The 18,633-nt window shown below is 34.1% G+C and overlaps 1 protein-coding gene across 5 annotated transcripts; it reads right to left on the bottom strand.

The window, feature by feature from the left end:
- Positions 1-283: 283 nt before the first annotated feature.
- On the bottom strand, positions 284-5,275 carry LOC107888694 (BTB/POZ domain-containing protein NPY5). Of its 5 annotated transcripts, none has more exons than XM_041081844.1 (5): positions 4,307-5,275; positions 3,557-3,674; positions 2,684-2,765; positions 1,155-2,324; positions 284-1,002 (listed from the first exon to the last, which is right to left on the bottom strand). In XM_041081844.1, exons 2-5 carry the CDS (start codon positions 3,616-3,618, stop codon positions 445-447), a joined length of 1,872 nt encoding a protein of 623 aa, XP_040937778.1. In that variant the 5' UTR covers positions 3,619-3,674; positions 4,307-5,275; the 3' UTR covers positions 284-444. The 5 variants fall into 5 exon arrangements, with proteins under 5 accessions (XP_040937778.1, XP_040937777.1, XP_016668357.1 ...); XM_041081843.1 differs by having other exon boundaries at positions 4,411-5,275; XM_016812868.2 differs by having other exon boundaries at positions 2,684-2,753; positions 4,307-5,274.
- Between the last annotated feature and the right edge of the window lie 13,358 nt (positions 5,276-18,633).

Genomic DNA, 18,633 nt, shown 5'->3' with positions numbered 1-18,633 from the left:
GTTAAAAACCATCTGATTGCAGTGGTTAACTACTGAACTCTATTTAAGTTAGATTGATTGATTTAGTTGAATCTACTTTAACTATTTAAAAAATTAAACTAGTTATTTTACCATGTAAAAACTGATCAATATGTTAACTATTTAATATTATATAGAAAGTTTATTGCATTATATTTTTATTTGGTTAAGAAGCTTAGCAACCTAAGATTCTTTGTCCTCATTTCTTCTGGGTACATTTGTAGCAACAATGAACAATTTAGACTGTTACAAGTCAATCGCTGGGTTATTCAACGTGCATCATTCCATTTCCTCGAAACATCCAAAGTGGTAAGCTTAGCTAGAAAAATCAGTTGGTTCTAGTCTCCTACTGTCATCTTCTTAGACAATTTTACAAAGCCAGACAAAAGGCAAGTTTTAATGCTCTGCTAAGGGCATCATCCTGAACTAAGATAGTGAATGTCTCCTACTTCTAGAAGGGGTGGACTTTGTTTCTTCCGCATTCACAGATCCATGGCTGTCTGATGTATCCGAGCTGCTAATTTCACCATGTCTTTCCTTACTCGACCAAAGTTTCGAGAATATTTTTGACATCACCAAACCTTTCATTCGACTAGCAGCAACCTTTTCGACTTCGGATTTAGCTGCTTCATTTCCACTATCATTACTGCCTAATCTTAGAGTAGCAAGCTCCCCTTTCAAAGCTTTGATATCATCAGCTGTTGGCACCGAATCCCAATCCTCTTCGGTGTTCGTTGTAGTGGACCTTGAGCTGCCATGAGACCCACCAGGGAGAAGGGCCCTGATGGACCCTGGGAGATCGGACGTGCTGTTTTCAGCTGATGCTGTAGGCCTGACTTGCTCAAAGAAGAGGACCTGCACGACGACTCGCAACGGGAGTCTCTCATTTTGCACAGCATGCATGCAGGCCTCAGCCGATAGCTTCCTGCAGTCCATTAACTTGCATATTCTCTTTCTCTCACTCTTGCTGATTCCAGGATGTTCCTATATTGAGAAGAAGATAAAAGTCTCAGATGTTAGTCTGAAGTTAATAATATAGCTCTAATGAATACGCATTTTCACAATCTAGACTGTAGTTTGTTTTAGAAAATGAAATTTCCTGTAAAAAAACCAGCGCTGTTATGCTCACAAATTACCTTGAGATACATGTCTATGGCACGGTAAAGTCCATCATGAGAAGGTCTCGAGAAGCTAGCTATAGTTTCACCAAGATTGACAAATTTTGAAAGAGGAAAATTCGGATCTTGTGCAATTTCAGCTAGGTAACAGTCAATTAGCTTTGCTACCAACACTTTAGAAGCATCAGGTCCAAACTTGGGGCTTCTACTCCCGAGGAATTCATTATCTACGGGTTCAGTTTGAGAACTGTGAGTCACAAACCCCTCAACCAAGTTTTGAACTATGTCAACATCAAATACTGTTGCTTCACCAGGTGGAGCTCGAATTAATAGATCATTCATCGTTGCCTCCGGAAGCTGCTGAGCAATTCTCCTCATCAACTCATTTCTCTCTGTTTCTCCACAATCCAAAAAAATTGCTGCTCTTAATAATCTAAGCAAGAAGCTACAAGAAACAACTCCTTTCTCAGTTGGCAGCAGCCACACAATGGTCTCCACCAATGACCGATACTTTACGAAATCAATATTCTGGTTCACACCCTTGCTAAAACCAGGCAATCTTCTTAGGGTGTATGCATTTAGGGCTTCTCCAATTACATCTCCAGAAACTCTGCCTTTTGTTTTAATCGTTGCAATCACGCGCTTGTATAGATCAATAGGAAGCTCACAAAGATCTTCTACCCACCAGTCCTTCGGAACCATTTGTGGTTTTCTTGCATCATTCCACTGTGGACTATTTCCATTCTCTGATGCTATCTTTTTCCGATTATAGGTATACGACCATTCCACCTTGGAAGTATCAATTGAAGCCTTGGAAGCTATCGAATCAAGGCAGTGGCTGACCACCTTTAGTTCCTCCGACCATGGAAGCAAAGATTTTGTTGTTTGAAGAACAATGATGGAATCTTTCCAGCTCCTGAATATGCTCGAATTCAGGAAGACATCAATCTTATAGATGAGATTTCCTTTCTCAGCAGTTTCATACATCTCGAGGTATTCAGCAGCACATCGAGCTGCGACAACATTGTACGCATTGAGAGTGACAGTCATTCCATAACAAAACTTAGCACATACTTCAAATGCTGCAGGTCCACCAGGTATATCTTGAATGTGGATTTCATCACCATTCGCATCATTTGTTGCTGCAACCAGCTTCTGCAAGCGTGCACTTTTGGATAACAACGGAAACTACAAAAAAGTTATAGTTTGAGATGTTAGAAACCAAAAAGCATAGCCAGTAGCTACTTAAAAATATTGTAATATAGACAAAATTAAACCAGTCCTTTTAGAATTAAACTTAATTGCCTAGTCAACAAGTTTGGACCATAAACAGAAAACATTATGCTGATTGGACACAGGTGTGAAACCAAAAAACTTTAATAAGATGTTCACCAATCAAATAAACTTGTGGAGGCAGACAATCTGTTTGACTATTTCTGGTTGATGCAAGAATATTGGACCTTAATATATATAATCATTTATATCTCCTATGCTAATCAAACCACTGTACGCTTTGCATGATATGACAGAATGATGTCAGTTCATACCTTATGGAGATAGAATTTCACATCCCCAACGTTAACGACCATGTCAGTTGCTAACTCACTTGCAACGAACCTGACATATACGCTTCTCCATTCAAGTCAGCAAACAAATAATGCACAAATAGTCACTAAACTACAATATAGGAAAATTTAAACCTAGTTTATAACATCTAAGAGAGACATAATTAACTATATCAGATAAATAGTCATAAAAGTGCAGAACGTCAAATAACAGTTACAAGAGCTGATGCTTGCCAAACATACTCAATTGGATCTAATTTTTACACAAAACTCGATAATTATTACACTTTCTTCTCTTGAACAGAGGTTGGAAATGATTGATTTCTCATCCCTTTCGTGTTAAATGTTCTCTCAACTATCAGTGTAGAATATTATTAGGGAAAACTAGGAGAAGAACTCAGTAGTCGGGTCTAACTGTTGTGCTCAACCTTGAATGCAACAAGAACTGGAATGATGGATGGTATCTAGATATCAGAACTGGGGAAGCTAATTAAGTATTCAATTATAAATGATCTATATGGCTAATGCAACCTCAATACGCTGAAATGAAGCCAATCAGCTCATTTACCAGTCATTCCACCTTGAAAATAAATATAAGATTTCGGCATTTAGAGCACTTCTTGATGCCAGAAAAAACTCAGTAAAATATATGCTCCTATAAATTAGCCATATGGTATAAAACTACTTGGAAAGGGAAGGGGAAAGAAAAAGAAACAAACTAGGAGAGGCAAGTACTGAATAAAAGCTATTGATATGTATAATATGATACCTGTTCAGCACACTCAGATGGCAAAATATAAAATAAAGAAATTGATCTTTTTTTAAAGCTTCCATAGAGGAAGATCTCAAGCTTACCTGATATAACCTCCATCAGTCTGAAATGAATCAGGCTTGGACCCCAGTTTCATAAACTTCATCTTGGCTAAACAAATTGTATTTTCCAACACTCACACAATTTCACTTCCTCTTATATCTACAAATATTGCAGTGGCACAAATTAGTACCCAAAACACCACTATAAGGGAAACCTCCACTAACTAAGCTCCTCAAAAATTTCAATTTCAACCACAGGAAGGATGGATCAAAAGAAAACCATGTGCATTTTCTAGTCTGACCGAATCTTTTCACACAAAATGAGGTCAAATAAGGGTAGAAATGAATAAATGGAGATTTAAGATTGATTTTACAAAGTGGTCACTTGACTATGAAGAGACCCCCCCCCAAAAAAAAAAAAGAAAATGGGTTGCTTCCTCAGTTGTTAACACAAACCAAGGACTCCGGGATGCAAAGATTAGCTAAGGAGACATGGTGAAAACATGGTCTCTAACATATATATATATAATTCTGAAACGGGTAAATTGATTACAAATCAAAATTCAGGAAAATAGTTTATACTTCCATCAAAATAAAGCACTAACAACTGAACCACAAAGAACATCTCCCCTCGGTTGTTTTAAGAGCAAAACAATGAGGGAACTTTATAAAGACTCGAAAACACAAAAAGTGGGATGATCAACAAGATCATATCTTCATTTGTGAAATTAATTCCTCTGAGGTAAAGAACAAAAAGAAGAAAACCAAAAGAAAAAAGGACTAAAAACAAACCTCAAACTGAAAGAAAACAAAGTGGTTGATTCAACAATAGGCCACCTCAAAAAAACCATACAGAAGAAGAGGAGAAGATGTGGAGCATTAGAATCTAAGCATACCTTGAAGGGGTCACTAGAAAAGAGCCTTATATGTCCCAAAGCAGTTCCCTTTACTATTATTGCCCTTCCAAGTATCAAGAATCCAACATCAATATATCATTAACAGTCAAAGAGTAAGCAGGATGTTAACTGTCCACTGCAGTGCATGAAGCAACCGCTATTATCCTTTTAGCCACAACACCAAAGAAACACCAAAACGAAAAAACAAGAAAACCAAACCCCACATAGCATAAAAACTACCCGACCAAAAATCACATCAAAAAGAGGAGCTGGTCCTCATCTTTTGACACCCATCACTTCCCTCTATCCCTTCTATTTAACATTTTCCCACAAAAAGCCAAATCTCAGAATGTTCCCACTCATCTCCTTTGAATCAGCACCACCACTCCCCACCGCCACCACTACAAAAATCCTTACCCTCTTATCCCACATATATTCTGATTTCAACCCCCACCAGGCCACCACGCTTCACTCCAAAAAAAAAAAACCCAAACACTCTATTTAAATATCTATTAAATAAAAACCCGAACTTGACCCCTCTTCCTTTTTGGGTTTTGCAAAAAAATATGGGAACTTCTTTATAATTACCCTTTGCAAAGCCAGAAACTTTGATTAAAAAAAAAGGGGGACCCCCACCTCCACCGAAGTGATGAATTTCAATGGTTTTTTTGTATTTTGGTACTTGGATTCACCGTCTTACATTCTTACAATGAAAAATGCATGCCCACTCTGACAATAATAACTTTGGTGCTCCCTTTATCAAATACAAAAACTGACCTTCACTTGGTTTTAGTGTCAATGAATACCATCGCCTGTTTAACCCTATCGCATAACACCCCTTCCGTCCCCCCATCTCTTACTTTGATAATAATGCCATCCATCTCATTTTTTTTTCTTTATAGTTAGTTCCTTTGTCCAAAGCCCACTAACTTAAAAATATAAATATATGTTGATTTTAGTATATATATATTTTTTACTATAAAAATCATAAAATATTTAAGCATGAAAATGACGTAACTTTAAGACCATACAAGGAAAAATAAGATTATAGACATTGAACGTCATTTTATAAAAGTAGTAAAAAATAAATTATTTTGAAGTAAATTAAAATAAAATAGAAGTTAAATAATGATGGTAAAAGACCTCTCTAATCCCCTTTAATTTTAATATTGAACGAATTAGTACCTTTTAAAAAAATCGTAATACCTGAGGACAATTAATTAGATTGTTTATGTTTTTCTCAATTTTAAATAAATTTAATTTGTATCATAATAAGTTTAGCTCTCATATTTTACACATTTTATCATTTGGTCATGATTTTAGTTTGTAATATTTTTATAAATATGTAAATGTTAAAGTTTATTATATATTTTTAAAATCAAGACTAAATTATCAAAATATGTAAATATTAAAAAATAAATTTATTATATTAGAATAAAATTATACATAATTGACGAAAGATATTAACCCTTTAATTAATTATTCTTTATTTTTTAAAATTATATAAATTAAATTGAATTAAATTTTTTAGAGAGATTAATTTAGTTAATTTCAAAATTGACAACCATTGGAGAGGTTTTTTACGGAATATTATCGCAGCAGCTACATTTATTTTTTATCGTGATATTGTGGAATGGGCCTGGTCCCCTCTCAGGGTTTCACGTGGCTTTGTTATGGCATTCTCTTTGAGCTTCCACACCTTTTTGTTCACCAAAAAAGACTACAAAATCGTAAAGAAATTGTTTCTTACCGAAACACATGGGGTTTATGAGTTGTAAATATACCAAAAAAAATGTTGTTTGAGAATTACTTCTTTAACGTTTTTACTTAATAAGATTTCGTAATTTGAGATAATAATAAAAAATAAGAACCCAAATATTAACTTCAAAAATTAAATTTGATATTTATTTTTTCTTAAACAATAATTATATATATAACATATGTACTTGCAAAAATAATAATTCCTATAGAGATTTAAGAAATCATACAAGAAGAAAGTACTAGAAACAATCTAGCTATGAATACTGTTTGTTTACTTTTATAAATAAATAAATAAATTATATATCAATTGGATTAAAATTAATTTTTTTAATAACTCATTTTCCTTCGATAAACTCTCCCCGTGAATTGAATTTATTTTATAAGTGAAGAGGTAAGAGGTAAATGATGTCCAAAGATGTAATCCAAAATTTGATGTAAAAAAAAAAATGTTGGCATGACTCCACTCGTTCACAATCATAACAAGATTTAGGCTTAAATATTCACAATCATAACAAGATTTAGGCTTAAATAATAATAAGTAACTTAAATAAATATAGTAGCTCATCACTTAATATTATATATATTGAGTGTCCAATCAGAATGATGAAGAAACTCTGCTAAAGACCTAGTGGACAAAATGTGATCACAGTTTTTTTCCCTTATCCAATCTTTTTATTTCCCTTACCTCACACGTCACATGCATTGCTCCACTAAATGCTTATCTGGCTAAAAATGTAACTTAAAAAATGAAAATTGCTTAGATTTTTACCATAGTATTGGTATTTACTTTACCATATTCATTCAATAATTCAATAAGAAAATTCATACAATTTTTATAAATTTTAAAATTGCAAAAACCTTAATATTATCATCACATCGAATACTCCTTTTAGACTTTTCAGTACGCACATTTGATTGCAAGTTTCTTGCTGAAAAAAAAAACAGAATCTAATCAATCCATCAATGTGGGATTTGATTCTTGAAGAAATGTTGGGACTCTTTAAGTGAATATATCCGACACAAAATTTGGGTGAAAAGAAAATAAATCTTTTGAAAGATTTTATTAATAAAGAAATGGTGGAAAAATATTAGTCACCTCAATCACTTTTGTTTTTTGGTATTTGTTTTCTTTTAAATGTAAACAGTCCAAATTTAAACATATTGAAATAAATAGAATCTATGCATGATCAAATCTTTGAAGCCTCAAACATCTCACACTTTTAAACATCAAACAGTCCAAAAAAAAAAAAAAGGTCTCAGCTTTGAACTGTGGAGGAGTCAAGTAGGTAAGAGTCTCTAGTGAAATGACATATCATATAATGTTTGGCATTAAGAACAATGCAGAATATTAGAATTCATGAAAATTCATGCAAGCACTGCCAATTTTGGCGATGTGCCCACTTGAAGAAGAAAGGCAGAATTGTTGATGTCAATTTGTGTTTGGCCTCAAACCATGTGCTCTAGTCTATAACAAATTAGACACGTCTTTTTTTCGATATTTGAATTTCAGAATTGAATGAAAATTTATTTGCTTCTAACTTTCCAGCTCAGTGAAAAATTCTTGACTTAAAAGAGGGGACCAATTAAAAGCTTTAAATGTTTCTGACTCGAAACAAAACACCCTTTCGATTAAGACAGACCTTCCCTGTTATTAATGCGTGAAACAAAGACATTTCTGTGTTCTGAAACTATCAACCAATGGTTGTAACAAAAAGAAAGGTTGAAGCTAAAGAAGGAATTATTGTGTCCAATTTACAACTAACCCCAATGTCGAAAAGTACTAATCTATTGCAGAGAAGTGATAAAGTTGGAGTCTTTATGTTACTCAAATTAAGGTAATCATGGCTAAGCACATGCCCATGGATTCTCATGCTCTGTTTCAAACGCATTGGGAAGTTTATGTTTTTCTAAGCTTTTTTCTTTTTAACAGAAGCCCATGAACTGTAATCATGATGATAGTTCAATATTATGAGTTTGGTAACTTTAAAAGCAAGATCTTGCTGACATGTTTGGAAAGATAAGTTTGATGGGTTAAGCTAATTAGCTTTTCTAGATTCACTGTTTCAATGGTGGTTCAATGAACATTCCAAGATTGACTTTTTCTCACTTCATGCCCTTTTATTCCTTTTTGATAACTTAAATTCTTTCAAAGATTCCTATGTCATATGCCACTTGGCTCTTTTTCATGTAATTTTGTGCATTATAGGAGTGATCAAATATATAATTGATTTAAAGGTATGATTTTGGAATATTTCTTTTATAATCTAAATTACCATCTTGATTTTGATTCTTTCAACAAAGAATTTAATTGATTTAAGCAAATAATTAAATTTCCACAAAGATAAAAGACGAGTAAGGAGCGACCTTGACCCAAAAATAAAAGAAGAATCGTGGGATGAAATTTATGCGAAATGGAAGAAGAGTTCCCCAACAATAATTGTGTATGCTATGATAGTTAGATGTAACCTAATCATGGTTTAGTGACAAATTGGCAATCTATCCTATGAGCTTCTATGGTGTGGTCCGGTCCTCTTTGACGGCTTTTTTCCATTTTACAGCTATGGAATAGAGTTTGAACCTTCTTTCATCGCCAAACTACCGAACTAGAAATCATCAACTTTGGATCCTTTTTCAACAGCTAAGTACACCCAACACATATTAATAATACTAATAATTCTCCTCCAACTCACACGAATCATCATCTCATGCACTAATGCATAAAATTATTAAATAATTAAATCCTAAAAAAATATGTATTATATAAGTTGACGTGTGGATTGATAAGAAGAGGAACTCAGACCATTGCGTGTGGACTAGTTGGAGTATAATATCTTAAATGCATCAAATGGATACAAATGAAGCCCCAAAGTTTAGTTCCTTCATAAACGTCTAAATTTGTAATGTTTTTGATGTATGTGTGTGCATATGCATGTATTTAAACGAAAACTTCACGTGGGAATCTATTGATGAAAGTTAGGGCAGAGTGTATATGAGATATTTTTTGGTGTTTATGATGGCGTTAGCTCAACTGAAGCTGCTGGGGGGGAAGAGCTCAAACGACTGAACAATTAACAGGCTTTTGTCTTAGATGAAAGCAGCAACCGGACATGAAACATGGCAGGGTGTGTTCACTATGATTAGAGCAGCATTTAGTCAGTTGCCTGCCAATTTGTAGTATTGGAGAGCATTTTGTATGTGGTTAGGACTTAAATGTCCGAAACGACGTTTGTTGAACAGAAAAAGTTGGAGTTGGACTAATTAAAATTGAAACAGCTGAACCTAGTTATGGACTTACAATTTCCTATTTTGCCTTGGGTGAGCATAAGTAGATGGACCCAAACCTAGGCCCTTCTTTAAAGCCCTGCCCCCTGGTCTAGGGTTGTTCAAATTTTTTTTATTCTCCGGTGATAGAAAACTTGCTATCTCATCTAACAAAAACATATGTTGGAGCTTCACCTAATATTTTACTAGTTTCCTAGGAGCCAAACAACATAGAAAATTTTTTTGGGGGTCAGAATTAAATTGTATATTTTTACAATAGTAAAAATGTAATTTCACCATTTTAATAGTCTATATCTTTATAATTTTTAAATGATTAAATATTTTAGGGGGCAAAAATACAATTTTACCATTATTAATTTAAAATTTTAGAAATTATAAAGGGCCTAAATCTTCCATTTTAGGGGAGTCAGGGCCCCTACCAACCCCCCTTGGCTCCGCCACTGACCATATGCAGTGCTCAACTAGACTTGATCTAACCAAATTTTTTAGATGATTGCCTATGTGTCAAGAGAAATGTCTACTTTCATTATCACTACGCCAGCCACATAACTTGTCTTATTTGTTGGCATGTTTGACCAAAATATTTTGATGATTTGCTTGCAACTTTTTTAAAGATCTCATGCAATCAATCTCATGTTTATCATTGGAGAAGAGATTGAATCAAGTAAGATTATTTTTCAAAGATTCTTATGTAAGTTGATTTTATAATATTTTGCATCCATAATTGATTTAATGAGATTTGGGTAGATCAAGATGGATTGAAGATTACTTTATAAAGATAGATTCATACTCTAAATATGGAAAACCTATTCAACCTTAATAAAGGTTTTATTGTTAAGGCAAGTGTTTTTTGAGTGTTTATTGGTGTGCACCACTTCCCCTAGCACATCAACAGACAACATAACTTGCCTTATTTGGAGTTGAATTTCAACCAAATTTAAGCAATAACTTAAATGTTCTTGTGGACGTATGATGTGTAACACCCCTTACCTGACCCGATTGTCGAGTCTGAGCTATAGGATGTCATATCCGTTGTCAGAGCAACTACAAACATTAACATTAAAATCACAATATGATACATGCAAACATAAACATTTCAAAACATAGGCATGATATACAACCTTTCTCGAATCTATACGAGCTTACATATGCTCTAAAGTTAGCCTGAGATCGAATAATGACCAATTTGTAAAAGTTACAAAGTTTCGTCTCAATGTCGCGACGTAAGGGAGTTCCTCATCGCAATGTGGCATACTGACTTGACCTCATTGTGACGACAGGGTTCCTCGTCATGTTGTGGCCTGAAGTCTAGAGCTCATCGCGGTGACCATCGCTTGATGTTGCGAGGTGGACTTTGCTTTTGGTACATTGTAGGCCATTTGGTACCTATTTATGTCTATCTTTTAAACTCTATGTTTGGTGCATAATTGCAAAACTAAACTTGCACAAAATCAACACAATTACATGCCAAAACTTTGCATTTAACCATTTCCAACCTTCCAATCCATTTTAACTTCCAATTCACATTAAAACATACCAATTCAATTTACTAAAATTCAATCTATTCAACTATGATTTTAGCCATTCCATATCATCATTTTACCTATATCTTTTCATACCCAAACATACCATTCCCATGTCATTCACAATGTCACAGCATACTACCAAAACATACATGGACAATAGGTATTAACCTTATCAAAGATCTAGCATTATAAATGATTCAACTAAAACTATCATTTTAAGTTAACATGTAACGATCCGATAGTCAGGGGTGTCGAAAAGTGCATTCTTGAGACTCCGTTCCCGTAAATCAGAATCGTAAATATTTATTAAAAATATTTACGAATCTAGTTGTGTAGTTAATTAGGTTTCGATTAAGTGAATTTACTTGAATTAAAAGTAATTAGGTATAAGGACTAAATTGCATAAAGGGTGAAAGTTGAATTATATATTAAAGAATAATTAAAGGGACTAAAGAAGTAATTTTACCATTGTTTCTTTAGTAGGACAACATTAGGTAAATTAGGTGTAAATTTATTATATACATATATATTATAATAATTAAATTTATCTTAAATATTATGTAAATATATATGATATAATAATAAAACAATAAGTAAAAGAAAAAGAAATAGAAAGCCAAAACAAAATTTAAAAGAAAAAGAAAGAAAAAGAAAAAGAAGAAAAAGAATGAGACGCACAACCCAAGGGTGTAACACCCCTTACCCGTATCTCACGCCAGGACAGGGTACAAGGCGTTACTAGACTTAAAACACATGCACACAAACAATTTCGGGTCATAGGATTTCGTTCAAATTTAAAACTTTCAAACTTCCTCTTAACGACCCTAATATGAACCTACGAGGCCCAAAACACACTTTGGACATGGTTCGGGAATAAACCGAACACTTTTGAAAACTTTGAATAATTTCAATACAAACAAGGGCACACGCCCGTGTGGGATGGCAACACCCCCGTGTGTTCTCTTAATATGGCCATGTTGAAGGGCCGTGTGGCTCAAACGGCCTGAACATATCGGAGCCACACGGCCTGAACATATCGGGACACGCCCGTGTCCCTAGCCCGTGCGAATTTATTTCTCGATTCGAACCTACAGGGGTTTTCACACGGCTTGGCACACGCCCGTGTCCCTCACATGGCCATGACACGCCCGTGTCTCAGCCCGTGTACAAAAACTTTGACATTCTGTTTCTGATGTCATCAACCATTTAGGGGCACACGGCCAAGGCATACGCCCTTGTGTTAAGCCGTGTCCTCCACACGGTTGAGACACATGGCGTGTCTCCGCCCATTTGGTTACTACTAGGCATTCTGATTTGCCAAATTTAGGTGCAGGAGACACACGACCTGACTACACTCCCATAGGGCAGACCATGTGTCGCACACGGTCTAGACACACACCTGTGTGTCTACCCGTGTGGACAAAAACAAGGCTATTTATCAAGCCTTTTTGTCACCCTTACTTACACCCACCTACAAAAAGCATCAAACAATACCAATACCACATAAACACATGACCATATTAGCCAATACTTAGGCATCCATGCATCACTTCTAAGCTATTTCCTATCACATACAACATCTCCTACTTATCAACACAAATCATGCAACAACCATATCCATGAGAATTTTCATCAAATGCATTTAATAATAATCAATATTAGCCAACATCAATAACTTATACAAAATGAATATCACATCCATATGAGCCAACACTTGTGGCTAAACCAACATGACACTAAACAAAAAGACCAAGTCCCTATACATGTCACGTTCAAAATATTTAAACTAACTATACCAAAAACTTTAGGTGACAGTGTGATCAATGCTTCCAACGTCCCTTGATTCCCGAGCTAGCTTGGCGGTACTATAGGAAAAAATAAAAAAGAAAGGAAGTAAGCATAAAGCTTAGTAAGTTACAAGTAAATAATTAACAACGCTTTACCAAGTAACATCATACTCATAACATATCATACACTTGCACAAGATTCTCGAATGACTATAGACATAACTTACTCATTTTCATCCTTACTATTCATATACATAACCCGAGCTCATTCTTATGAGTTTCGTGTAGGTACCTGTACCACTTGCAACATAATCATAACTTTTCTCAATCATGATATAATATTTAAATTACCCATTGAACCAGTTGGAAAAATAAATGGATACCCGATAAGCCTCATACAAAAGGGTAAGATGCCGATGCCATGTCTCAAACATGGTCTTACACTGGCTCTCATATATCAGTGCCGATGTCATGTTCCAAACATGGTCTTACACTAGCCCATATGTCGAGGTCGATGGCATGTCCTAGACATGGGCTTACACTAGCTCTTATATAAATGCCGATGCAATGTTCCAAACATGGTCTTACACTAGCTCTCATATCAATGCCGATGCCATGTTCCAAACATGGTCTTACACTGGCTCACATAACCCTAGTATCACGGCATGGATATCCAATCTATCCCTACGGTTCAACTGGGAGTTTTACCACATCAAATCTCGTCATGCATATTCGTAACAAAATCGAACATTTCATGTAATATCAATTATTTAATGCATAATAACAATAGAATTGTGATATTTACGTGTAACTTACCTCGGTATACAAAATATGAGCGACTAGTTTGAATTAGTCTACTAGCTTGGTCTTCCCCCGGTCTAGGTCTGGATTTCGTATTTCTTGATCTATAATGATAAAATTCACTAATTTAATCATCACATTAATCAAGACATTTCATAATTCTTATTTTTGCAAAATGATCGTTTTGCCCTTAGACTTTCACAAAATTATGATTTTGCCCTTAGGCTCGTAAAACGATTTTTATCGAATTTCCACATTAACCAAGCCTAGCCGAAACTACTTTAAGGCTATAAAATCTCACAATTTCAATTATTTCACACATTTGCAACCTAATTTATAAACTTCACAAAATGATCCTTTTAGGTGTTTTCATGAAAACCATTTCACAAAAGTTGTTTATTTAACAACCATGATTCATTTTATTCTATAAAAAATTAGAAAACAACATGAATAATCTCATGGTAAAACCCTATATTTTCAACCATTTTGCAAAATAGTTCCCTCATTAGCTAGATTAAGCTATAAGGGTTCTAAAAACATAAAAATCAACAAAAATGACCATCAAAATCACTTACTTGCAAGGGATAGAAGTTGCTTAAATTTCAAGCTTCCAAAACCCCTATTTTTCTGATATTTTCAGTGGAGAGGAGGAAAATGAAAAGGTGATTTTTTTTCTTTATTTTATTTCATTTCTAGTAAAATTTGTCACCAAAACCTCACCTAACTTTTAACATTCTCATTTTCTTGTCTCTATGGCCGGCCATCACTCTCTTAAAGGCCTATTTACACATTAAGGACCTCTATTTTAAGGTTCTCTAACTATATGACACTTCTAATTAGTAGAACACAAATTTCGCCTTTTATGCGATTTAGTCCTTTTTCGAAATTAAGCAAGCAACCGCTAAAATTAGTCCACCAAAATTTTCATGCACTTATATAATCATGCTTTAACACATAAAATAATATTAAAAATAATTTCTCTAACCTCAGATTTGTGGGTCCGAAGCCACTGTTCCGACTAGGCCCAAAATCGGGCTGTTACAACGGGCTTCAAAAATTCAAAGTTCAATTGGTTAGTCAATTTATTTTTCTTGTAATTTTTATGTTTTTGGAATCCCATTGTTAAGTATTACCCGAACCATGTTGAAATTTTAGCATTGATTGAGTTTTTAAATGTTTTTAATGTTGAATAATTTTAGTATTAGGGATTAAATTGATAGATTTTTAAGTTAGAAGTGAAAAAGGATTAAATTGTAGAATAAATTGTAAATTTTGAGTAATAGGGACTAAATTGTGAAATTTTCAAAATTTAGGGATTTAAGTGAAAATAGGGAGTTAAATTTAGTTTAAAGTGAAATTTTTGTAAAAATATAAGATTAATTGTGAAGAATAAAAATTAGTCTCGGTTTAAGGACTAAATTGAAATTTAAGAACATATTGAGTCAAAATTTAAAATATTCGATATGAAATTGAATTGTGTTATATTGATGAATTTTAATTATTTTACTTTCATAGCTAACATCATACCGAAATCCTCAACTAAAAAGGGAAAAGATAAAGTCGACGTCGAATAGCTCGGAATTTCTGGTTTGTATTTCTATAATTCGAACCTAGTTGTTAATTGTTGTATTTTGATTTAATGTATATGGTAAGTGGTTGAGGTGAGTATTTGGCAAATTGACTATAGAATTGATTTCATGTGTATATGGGATTATATGAAAAATATATTTGGTACTTTGATATTGAATTGAATTGAATTGAATTGGATTAAATTGATATATATATTATGAATATATATGTGTAAATGTGATAATGTGCTAATATGATAATTGGATATTGGTTGTATTTGGAAAGTGAATTGGAACCCTATTAATTGTATCGGGCTGAGTCAGATATAAATGGCATGCCATAAGATAGGAAGGGTTCAGGGATTTCTTCGACTTCGAGTCGTTGAGGTATTGGTTGTCAATTTACTTCGGTTTAACCGATGATACACTAAATGCCTAACTGGTGTGTTGGTTGGATCCGTGTATCGATCGAGTTAAGTCGTGTTAATAGGGGTAAATAAATAATAAAGTTCTATAATTGATATTAAAATGGCATGTGTAAGTTGAATATAGTATAAAATGATATGTTATTATGTATGAATTCAAAGAGTTGACATATGGTAATAGTGATTTTTAAATATTAATACGTGCTTATAATTTTATTGTGCATATGATATTATCTTGTCTTTAATATTCGGATTATAGAAATACCATTGAGTTTTACTCAGCGTATGGTTTTGTTTTCCGTACACAGGTTAGGTACTTAACTTTTGATTACCGATTCAGCATCCAACAACGATCCCGAACTCAAATGTGGTGATGTTTATCTTTTGTGTCAGCATGTACATAGGATGTCTAAATGATAATTATTTTGTGGATGGATAGTAAAAAAGGTTATAAGTGTAATGTTGGTTTAATATATACATATAAACATGTGTTTGTGTTTGAAGCCATGTTATGGCATGGTAAATTAAATCAAATCTAGATAGGTACATGTGAATTTAAGTTAATGTTTAAGTGCTCATGAACTAGGCAAAATGGATTAAATTTGGTATCTTTATAATTTGGATTTGAGTGATGCTTTGATGATATGAATTGAGGATATAAATGTGGTACCAATGAAGGTACATTGGTTAGGCACCTAGGATGATTGTTTTGATTGTATTTGATCATGTTTTGAACTGGTTAAACGAATGATATTTGAATTGTTTAATGTCCAAGCTTGCAGGGAATGGTAAATTATTGTTCCTTTTAGGTCCACACAGCCAGACACACTGGCGTGTGACTTGGCTATGTGAGACACACGTCTAGCACACGGGCGTGTGAGGCCATTTCAAAGGGTACAAGGCCTAACACACGGGTGTGTGGCTTGGCCGTGTAACCCAAGTCAGAGAGTTATATAGGCTAAGACATGACCATGTGTCCCTGTAACAGCCCAATTTTGGGCCTAGTCGAAACAGTGGTTTCAGAACTACTGATTCGAGGGTGGAGAAATTATTTTTAATATTATTTTATGTGTAGTAGCATGATTATAAAGGTGCATGAAAATTTTGGTGAATTAATATTAGCGTTTGTGAGCTTAATTGTGAAAAAAGGACTAAATCGCATAAAGTGCAAAAGTCTCGATTTGATAGCTAAGGGTGTTAAATTGCCATGAAATTTAAATTGGGGGTATTTAAAGGGCAATTAGACCCTTAGATTATAGCTTTCCCGGCCATGAGACAAAGAAAATTAAATGGTCAAAATGTTAGGTGTTTGATGACATAATATGTGATAAAATAATACCCTAAAGCCTAGCCTTCATCTTTTTTCATCCATCCTTTCTTCTTGACCGAAAATATCAACCATTAGAGGAGTTTTTGGAGCTTAAAATTTCAGCCATTTAGTCTCTCTACAAGTAAGTGATCTTGATGGTTTTTCTTAATGATTTTTGTACTTTTAGAACCTTTGTAGTATGAGCTTTCAAATGAGGGGACTATTTTGCAAAGTGGTGGAAAGTCTAGGTTTTTACCATGAGAGTGTTCATGTTGTTTTCTGAAATTTTATGGAAGAAAATGAATCATGGTTCTGAAATAAACAATTTTTGTGAAGTAGTTTTCATGGAAACCCTAACTAAGGACCATTTTGCATAAGTGGTAAAATAGGTAATAAATGTGTGAAATGTTTAAATTTGTGAGTTTTTATAAGTATGAGATAGGTTCGTCTAGGCTTGTTTAATGTGAAAATTTGGTAAAAATCGATATACGAGCCCAAGGGTAAAATCGTAATTTTGTGAAAGTCCAAGGGTAAAATGGTCAATTTTGCCCAATTATGAATTTTTGAATACCTAGATCAATAAAAAGATTAAATTTGTGAATTTTTATCATTATAGATCAAGAACTACAAAATCCGGGCTAGACCGGGGAAAAGTAAAACAAGTGGACTAAGCCGAAGTAGTCGTCTACATTTTGTATACTGAGGTAAGTTGTATGTAAATAATGCAACTACGTTGTTATCAATTGTGCATGAATTTTTATAGCATAAATTTTTTAATTGTGGTAATGAAAATAGATGATGATAATAGAGATAATAGAACTCCCGGATGAACCTTAGGAACAAATTGGATATTATGCCATGACATTTGGGTCATTTGTGCGTTAGTGCAAAACATGTCTGAGACATACATCGGCCACATTATGAGAGCCAGTGTAAGACCATGTCTGGGACATGACATCGACATTGAGATGAGAGCTATCGTAAGACATGTCTGGGACATGCATCGGCAAGAACATGTCTGGGACATGGCATCGGCACGGATATGAGGTGTCAGTGTAAGACCATGTCTGAGACATGGCAGCGGCACGAATATGTGAAAGCTAATGTAAGACCATGTCTAGGACATGGTGTCAGCCTCGATTTCGATAGTCAGTGTAAGACTATGTCTGGGACATGACATCAACTAGATGGATGAGCCAGTGTAAGACCATGTTAGGGATATGATATCGGTATTATACCCCATGTTTGAGGCTTAATGAATATCTGATAGCATTCCTAATGGTTCAACGGTGAGAGTTTCAGTTTAAGTTAAACTAGAAAAGTAGAACCATGTTGTAAGCGGTACAAGTACCTATTTGAAATGTATGAGATGTGAGCTTAATAAATGCTATGTGAATTGTATTGGATAGCGACGAGTAAGTTGCGCTTATGCCTACTTTTGTATTATGAGCATGATGATGAATGGTAAAGTTGTTATATTTATTTGCATGCACCTTACTAAGCTTTATGCTTACCCTATTCCTTTCCATTTTCTTATAGTGCCGCCTAATTAGCTTGTGGTTCAACAGACGTCAGAGGCATCGATCACACTATCAATCGAAACATTTGGTATAATTAGTTCTTAAATTTTGATTATGGCATGTATAAGATTCCTTGATTTGTTTTAGTGTCACATTGTTTTGGGGCCAAATGTGTTGGCTTGTTTTAATATTTGACTCATTTTGTACAAGGCCATGAAAAATGACTAATATTGAAAGTTATTAT

Source organism: Gossypium hirsutum, chromosome A11, assembly GCF_007990345.1.
Source record: "Gossypium hirsutum isolate 1008001.06 chromosome A11, Gossypium_hirsutum_v2.1, whole genome shotgun sequence".
Taxonomy (NCBI): domain Eukaryota; kingdom Viridiplantae; phylum Streptophyta; class Magnoliopsida; order Malvales; family Malvaceae; genus Gossypium; species Gossypium hirsutum.
The sequence above is the reverse complement of the archived record's forward strand: the minus strand, read 5'-3'. Positions and strand labels throughout refer to the sequence as shown.

Coding starts and splice junctions, on each gene's coding strand:
- LOC107888694 (XM_041081844.1), bottom strand. CDS start 3,618: ATGAAGTTTATGAAACTGGGGTCCAAGCCTGATTCATTTCAGACTGAT. Junction 2,325..2,683: donor TGAAATTCTATCTCCATAAG/GTATGAACTGAC, acceptor ACTTTTTTGTAG/TTTCCGTTGTTATCCAAAAG. Junction 1,003..1,154: donor CCATAGACATGTATCTCAAG/GTAATTTGTGAG, acceptor TTCTCAATATAG/GAACATCCTGGAATCAGCAA.